General features: G+C 36.4%; 1 protein-coding gene across 1 annotated transcript in view; it reads right to left on the minus strand.

The window, feature by feature from the left end:
• Window positions 1-6376: 6376 nt before the first annotated feature.
• LOC144959565 (uncharacterized) overlaps window positions 6377-8837 on the minus strand; it is a 38064-nt gene continuing 35603 nt past the window's right edge. Inside the window, exon 13 of the mRNA XM_078892183.1 lies at window positions 6377-6405. Within this exon, the coding sequence (XP_078748309.1) occupies window positions 6377-6405 (29 nt within the window). The remainder of the gene's footprint in view (window positions 6406-8837) is intronic.

The following is an 8837-nucleotide window of genomic DNA, read 5'->3' on the forward strand; positions in this document are numbered from 1 at the left end:
CTTTGTTACTCCGCAATTATGGATGATTTTCCACTAGTCTAGTATTAAAAAGAAAAGAAGAGTTTTCAATTAGATGGAACGAAAAGGGAACTAAAGTATGATGTCAAAATACCGAAAAGTGAGTGGAGCAGGCACTTATGTTGGTAACAACAAGATATGAAGTGAGTAGAAAAGTGCCAGAAGACAATAGAGAATAAAAAATTTTCGCGGCGGTGGTGGGGTTTGAACCTGCGACCTTATTGGTACGACAACTCCGCTGGCAGGTGAGAGCGTGGCTCTACCGTAGTGGAGCAGTCCACGAACACAAAATATTCGTTTCAAACCCAAGTCATTTCTAGATCCCTCTCTCACCACTTCTTGAGACCGCCGATTCGTTCGCACACCACCATCGCGAAGTAATTTTGACCAGCAGTTAAGCTTAATAGTCAATATTCTCAACACAAACATATAACATAGAAACGATTGAGACATTGAGTATGCTCCGGTGTATGGGGTGAATTTTTAATTCAGAAAAGTGAGTGGGCAGGCACTTATGTTGGTAACAACAAGATATGAAGTGAGTAGAAAAGTGCCAGAAGACAATAGAGAATAAACATTTTTCGCGGCGGTGGTGGGGTTTGAACCTGCGACCTGTTTGTATTGGATACCACCAGCTATATCAAGCGAGTTCATTCGTTATTAGCAAACAAATTGAAAATGTCTCTATCAATCCCTCACATAGACCAATTGATTTTTAAAATGTGTGCGGGTTTTGTTTTTGTTCCTCGTATCCCAAGGTGTAATTTTTTTTTGTTAACATACCCTCCCTCCACTTTTACTGACTCTTCTCCGGAGACTTCTATTTTTTCATTTTTTAAAATATCTTTACATTTCTATTGTTAACCAGTTCTTTATGTATAGTAGTATAGTATTTGGGTGAGAGTAAGCGAGTGTTTTAACGAGCTGACGGAGGAGGTGCGTTAAACACGCTCAAACACTATTCTACTCGGGGTGACATATTTAGTGGCTTCTTTTCAGATGTAGGTGTAGCAATTTGGCAAGCTCATTCAAGGGATGTAAGTCAAGAATAACATAGGGTGTACAAGGACCAAAAATTAATTCCCTTTACATGGTATTATAAACACGTCGACTACTACATCCCTCCCTTTCTTAGATTGTTTGTCAAAAGACATTAAGGATGAAAACATTCACACATAGCAGAATGGAATTTAGCACATTTCATAAGGTTTTTTAAAAAAAAAAACCACTTTCATACTCAAATCACTCATACTTAGACTTAAAAGAGGGGTGAAGATTATTTAACCAAAAGAACCCAAAATGATATTTCCTATGTCATTATTGTCACTATGAATACAAATCAAGAGTGAGAAATACGATTCGGTGCATTAGGCTTGATTGTCCAAAAGAAATAACGAATAACTTTCACATTATTGTTTATATGCTGATCCATAGACAAAGAACTATCCAGAATGACAACTAAATTTTTAGCCTTTTCAGAAACAGAAATATCAGAATCAGATATAGTTAGAGTAGAATTTGGAAATTGGAAAGACTTTAATTTTTGCTGAGTTCCTATCAAAACAACATCAGTTTTGCCTTCATTCAACAATAGCTCATAGGCAAGCATCCAGCTTTTACTGGAGTCACAACAATATTCTAAATGACAGACAAGAGAGGAGAGATAATGAGGAGAAGCAGATTTATATAGTTGCGTGTAGTCAGCACATATGTGGTAATTAACAGAATGGGAGCGTATTACACTGCCTAATGGTAAAGTATAAAGGGTATAAAGGATAGGACCTAAAACCGAACCTTGCGGGACGCCATATTCTATATAGACATCGTTAGAAACTTTGCCATTTACACTCACTGCCTGTGATCTATTGGTGAGATATGATTTAAACCACGAAAGAGATGCCAAAATCAGAATAAAGCCTATCACATGGGATTGAGTGATCTATTGTGTCGAATTCCGCAAATAGATCTAACAGCGTAAGGATAGATATATTACCATTATCACTTGCTATCAGCAGGTCATTCACGATCTTCAAAAGGGCGGTTTCAGTGCTATGATGCTCACGGTAAGCTGATTGAAAAGGCTCGATAAGATTGTTTGAATCTAGATGATTCTTTAGCTTCTTTAGTACTACTCTTTCCAGGACTTTTGAAAGAAAGGGCAAGTTGGAAACAGGGCGGTCATTTTTCAAATTTTCACGGTCTAAATTATGCTTTTTTAAAAGAGGAGTGACGATTGCTTTTTTTGTAACAATCTGGTACGCTGAGGCTAGGATAATGTCTTTCATTTCATCAGATGATACATGGTTAAAATTACTAAAATTACGGATACGTTTTGGGGGTCTAACATAGTCCGAATTTTCCTCATCGTTTTTAACAACTGAATGAAGATCTAATTTGTTTTTATAATTTTCACTTTGTCTGAAAACTACTTAGAAGGCGGTTGGGAGGTTTTCTTCAGGGATATCTTTTGGTAAATGATAATTATCAACTGCATTCTTCATTTCATTAACTGTTGAAAAAGAGCCGTGTGTTATTACATGTGGAAATGTATCGACAAAGTAAGTTTTCCGTTCGTTATATATGGTCTCCTTGACTATGATGACTTGATCTTTATAACGTTGACGATCCTCGTTAGTCTGTGACTTTCGCCATCGCCGTTCAGCAGCTCTGCGGCGTCTTTTTGCAGCTATAAATTTTTTCGTCATCCATGGAGCAGTTTGTCGTCTTGTCATCTTTCTTGTGCGCAATGGTGCATGATGGTCAAGCATCTTTCGCAGTGTGGCATTAAAGAATCAGCTGTAATTTGTGATCCAAGAATAGCTAGCTCTGATTCTACACTGCTGGAGAATTTTCGGTTTAAATTTAATTTTGTTACGGGACGTAACAATCGACTTTACTTTTGGTGGTTTAGATTTGTGTATATTGGACATAATAACGAAATGGTCGGATATAATTTTGTCGTGTACAGTTAAATTGTAGATTGGGAAGGTTGTAGTGTTTGCTGCAAACCCAATCTAAAATATGGCCTTTGTTATTTGGTGGGAGTTGAAACGATCTGTAAAAGATTATGGTTGGCTAAAAGATTCCATCATTCGTTTTGAATATTGGTCAGCTGAATCAAAATGTAGATTAAAATCACCTAAAATTATAAGACGATCAGTAAAAGAAATATATAATTCTATAAGGTCTTCCATATCTCGCATGAAGCCTGCATGTGTTATTTTATTAACTTTTGATGGAGGGATGGTATAAACATAAAAACACAATGTTAAAAGCTGTAAACATTGTGCATTCGAAAGATTTGAATGTGTTGATATTTTCCGATTTTATTTTAATATAATTATTATAAATTGCACAAATACCGCCGCCACGTCCTGATGCCCTTGGATGTGACAGGATGTTAAAATTGACAGGTGTTAATTAACGTAAGATTATTTCATCTCCGATCTCTTCTAGCCACGTCTCAGTAATAAACACGATGTCACTATTAGAGTCACAAATTAAATCATTGATTTGTAAGGACTTGTTTCGGACCGACTGAGAATTATAATACATTATGTTTACTGAATTATGAGCTGATGGTGACGAGACGAAGGATGACGATGGCAATGGTGATGACTGTGACAATGATAGAGGTGGTGGTGACACTGCTGGTGGTGGAGTGTGGTCTATGACCAATATGAACAAGTATCATTCTCTGTTTACGTATGCCACCCCTATGCGGTCGTGGGTGATCAAAACAATCATTGTTTAAAAGTATGGTACAGTGTTGTTTGTATATATTGACGAGATATCTAAGGGCTAAAAATAACAAATTGTAATAAACGGGACTAGAAACATCCATTATGTGTCAACGTCGAAATGTCTTGATTTCAGGACACACTGGTGATTAAAGTTCTAACCGTACTAGTTGTCACAGTACACTGACAATACTGGCACGGCGACTGTTATGGTGAAGTTAACTTGAAGTAATATCAAAGTAAACAGTGTGTGTTGACCTCAAAATAAGATTTAAAATACAGATTTTCTAAAATATCACAAATTTCACATAAATTAAGAGTCCAGATCCCAATGAATTTCTACATATACGATTCACTTTACAAAGTCGTAGTTTTTCTCTATAAAAAGACAACAAATCCAGAGCACAACAAACACACGTCTTGCCTGTCAGGCGTGTTACAATATCATATTCTGGATGCAGTTAACGAAAAAACACACACAAAAACTTGCGTTATATATACCGTTATATTCACTAAATGTGCTCAAATCATTGAATAATGGTCCCTGGCCAACAGCAAAACGTTAGACGAGACATGACCCCTGTTAGGCGATATTACAATTGTTTCCCGACATAGACGACGCTGTAAAAGGCGAGGTACTCATTTTGCAAGTGAACAAGGCGAGGGAATGCGAGTAAAGAGCTTTTTCAAGGACTCAAGTATGCGGCGCTCAGAGAGGGATTCGAACCCAGTACCATCAGATCCGAAGGCATGTGCCATACCACAAAATCACATGCATAGCCGCACAAGAAAGTGATGAGAGAGAATAGATACCTATGTATTGAAGGAGGAGAGAGCGGATGGAGTGAATAAAGTTCTTGGATATGTATAGAAGGAACTAAATTGACGTAACTCATCTCTTTCTTATTGTTTTTAGAAACCCATTTTTGTGATTAGTTCTCATTAAATTGTATCACCACCAGCAGTGTCACCACCACCTCTATCATTATTGTCACAGTCATCACCATTGCCATCGTCATCCTTCGTCTCGTCACCATCAGCTCATAATTCAGTAAACATGTATTATAATTCTCAGTCGGTCCGAAACAAGTCCTTACAAATCAATGATTTAATTTGTGACTCTAATAGTGACATCGTGTTTATTACTAAGACGTGGCTAGAAGAGATCGGAGATGAAATAATCTTACGTTAATTAACGCCTGTCAATTTTAACATCCTGTCACATCCAAGGGCATCAGGACGTGGCGGCGGTATTTGTGCAATTTATAATAATTATATTAAAATAAAATCGGAAAATATCAACACATTCAAATCTTTCGAATGCACAATGTTCACAGCTTTTAACATTGTGTTTTTATGTTTATACCATCCACCTCCATCAAAAGTTAATAAAATAACACATGCAGGCTTCATGCGAGATATGGAAGACCTTATAGAATTATATATTTCTTTTACTGATCGTCTTATAATTTTAGGTGATTTTAATCTACATTTTGATTCAGCTGACCAATATTCAAAGCGAATGAGGAATCTTTTAGCCAACCATAATCTTTTACAGATCGTTTCAACTCCCACCAATAACAAAGGCCATATTTTAGATTGGGTTGCAGCAAACACTACAACCTTCCCAATCTACAATTTAACTGTACACGACAAAATTATATCCGACCATTTCGTTATTATGTCCAATATACACAAATCTAAACCACCAAAAGTAAAGTCGATTGTTATGTACCGTAACATAAATTCAATTAAACCTGAAGAATTTTCCAGCAGTGTAGAATCAGAGCTAGCTATTCTTGGATCACAAATTACAGCTGATTCTTTTAATGCCACACTGCGAAAGATGCTTGACCATCATACACCATTGCGCACAAGAAAGATGACAAGACGACAAACTGCTCCATGGATGACAAAAAAATTAATAGCTGCAAAAAGACGCCGCAGAGCTGCTGAACGGCGATGGCGAAAGTCACAGACTAACGAGGATCGTCAACGTTATAAAGATCAAGTCATCATAGTCAAGGAGACCATATATAACGAAAGGAAAACTTACTTTGTCGATACAATTTCCACATGTAAAAACACACGTGCTCTTTTTCAAACAGTTAATGAAATGAAGAATGCAGGGGGGTTGAGGCGGACGGGTTAGTGTCATAATTTATGATGTCTCCTCTATATTTTTTTCGGGGTGATAAATTCGTGAATTACCATTACTTGTATGTTTATAAAATATATATATTATATATATATATATATATATATATATATATATATATATATATATATATATATATATATAACAACTACATTCGATTCATACAATTTGTTTATATACTAATTGCTCATTCCTAACTTTTTTTTGTTAACACAAAATGTGTCTTCACTATTTTTTTCTTATTCAATACTTTTTTTGAGCCAATGTAAAGAATAAAAAAAACAGCAAAAAACAAACTCCAGTTAAATAAAAATGTGGCCATGATTGTATTTATTGTTTGTTTTTGTTTTGTTAATGTAATTTTATTTAAAATGTTATTTCAAAGTAAATAAAGGGTAATTTACAATGCAATGAAAAACAAACATGTTCTTTTTTTAAAATCCAATTTTGGAAAAATAGATTATTTCATCATTGCATGTCCCTGAAACACTGGAGTAAATCAAAGATTTTGTGCCCTGGTCTAAATCAAGAATTCGTTATTCACCACATCAAAACAAAACGGTATAGTATATTATATTCTGAGATGATTTAAAGGTCGATTATTGCTTTTCGTTTGCTTAGTGGGAAAACATTGGATTTTAGGATTTTACTAACCTGACTTAGGATAGGTCCACACGTTCACACATTTGTAGGTCTGATAACCGAAAACGTGTATTGGCTTGTTTAACATAGTTGTAATGAACAACGTGTTGTATTGGTCTGGGGGTATTTCTTTTACAACAATGAGCCCTTAAAGGCTCCATACACGCCCGGATATGATCCTGGTCCAAACCCCGATCAGGGAAACCGGGGTGAAAACGCAATGTGTGTGGCCAAATACCTGGCCGATAAACCTAGGTACGGTCCATCGCTCGCAAAGCCCGTCTTGCTTAATATTTTTTCGAGGCGATCGGCGATCGGGGGCGTGACAGTATATAAAATTGGTCAATTTTTTTCGGATTTTCGCTTTTTTGACGTCAGATTCGTGATCAGCGTCGAATTTACAATAGGTTTGATACCAAGAACTATGTTTTTACTCCAGAAATTGATGAAATTAGAAATAAATTTTAACTAATATTGAGGCTATTTGGCCGACAGAACAGGGCCCCTCCCTGTTTTTTGATGGATCAAGTGGTATGACTCTCGCTTTCGAATCGGAAGGTTCAGGTTTCGAGACCCGCTCTGAGTGGTGCAGAGTTGAGTCCTTGGAAAATGCTCTTAACTCACATTCTCTCACCGTACTCAGGTGTGAAATGAGTACATGACCGTTCGTTGTCTTTGTTGGGAAAAAATGTCCCATCGCCTGACAGGCGTCATGTCTCGTCTTTCAAGTTTAATATTGCTGTTGCCTTGGGACCCCTTGTTAAGCGATTTGAGCACGTGGATATTGCGCCAAATAAATGCTGTGTTATTATTTTTTAAATAATATTTTTTATAAATGTTGCGCCAGGAAGAGGTAGATGGCAAAAGTTTCGTTCATACAAAATAAAAAATAGTTTTCATGATTTTCAATGTAATGATATAATAATATGCCAGTTCTTTTTTTTTTTTTTTTTTTTTTTCCTCCTCACCCGTTGTCGCGACATGACGGTCGACCTTGACACAGACATTTGGGATTGGCAGATGCCAAAAAGCCTTGACTACGTGATGACAGGGGTGGGCATTGTAACCCTGAATTATAATCTACAAACAACGCCCCCCCCCCCCCGCAAAAAAAAAGAAAAAAAAAAGAGCTGTGTGCGTGTGTGTGGTGGCGGTGGTGGTTGGGGGGGGGGGGGTGCGAATGCGAGTAGTCCCGAGGAGTACCCGTTTAACCTGCCACGGGAACACTGTCGATTTGTTTTATAAAAAATAATAATATAATAATTAATAATAATAATAATAATAATAATAATAAAATAATAATAATAATAATAATAATAATAAATAATAATAATAATAATAATAATAATATAATGACGATAAATAACAAATCTTTATTGTCCACAAAATGGAAAAATTTCCGTGGTCTCGTTGCTTTTAAACTTAAATCGGATTGTAAATGTATGGATGTTTTGCGTATTGGAAAATATCACGACATCTCCATCGGGGTAAACATATTAACACACAAAACTGCAAACGCGAACGTTCATTGTCTGATTGATATAACTTAGTGATAAGTTAATTATAAAATGCTGTCTAAAAGCAATAACAACGGGTTGACTAACTCAAAGTCATTCCTTCTATTGATGCTATGTGTTAAATTTAAAATACGCACAAAGTCCGCCAGCAGAAATATCACTCCCGCCAAAGATCTACATGGAACCTTGAACGTTATAGTCTGATATATTTTAATGAGAACTAATCATAAAAATGGGTTTTCTAAAAACAATAACAAAGAGATGAGTGACGTCAATTTGGTTTCTTCTATAAATATCCAAGAACTTTACTCACTCCATCCCCTCTCTCCTCCTTTAATACATATGAATCTATTCTCTCATCACTTTTTTGTGCGGCTATGCATGTGATCTTGTGAAATGACACTCGCCTTTGGATCGGACGGTGCTGGATTCGAGTCCCGCTCTGAGTGGCGCATAATTGAGTCCTTGGAAAAGGCTCTTTACTCGCATTCTCTCACCTTGTTCACTGTTAAAATGAGTAAACCTCGCTGTTTACAGCGTCGTCTCTGTCGGGAAACAATTGCAATATCGCTTAACAGTCATGTCTCGTCTAAATGTTTTTATGTTGGCCAAGACCTTATAAAGTGATTTGAGCACCTTTTTTGAATATAGCGGTATATATAAGCGCAAGTAATTGTTCTCTCTTTCTCTTTCTCTTCTCCCTCTCTCTCTCTCTCTCTCTTCTTATCTCTCTCTCTCTCTTCTCTCTTTCTCTCTCTCTTT

The sequence above is a fragment of the Berghia stephanieae genome, chromosome 14 (genome assembly GCF_034508935.2).
Source record: "Berghia stephanieae isolate SIO BIC M18660-M18661 chromosome 14, UCSD_Bste_1.3, whole genome shotgun sequence".
NCBI classification, from domain to species: domain Eukaryota; kingdom Metazoa; phylum Mollusca; class Gastropoda; order Nudibranchia; family Aeolidiidae; genus Berghia; species Berghia stephanieae.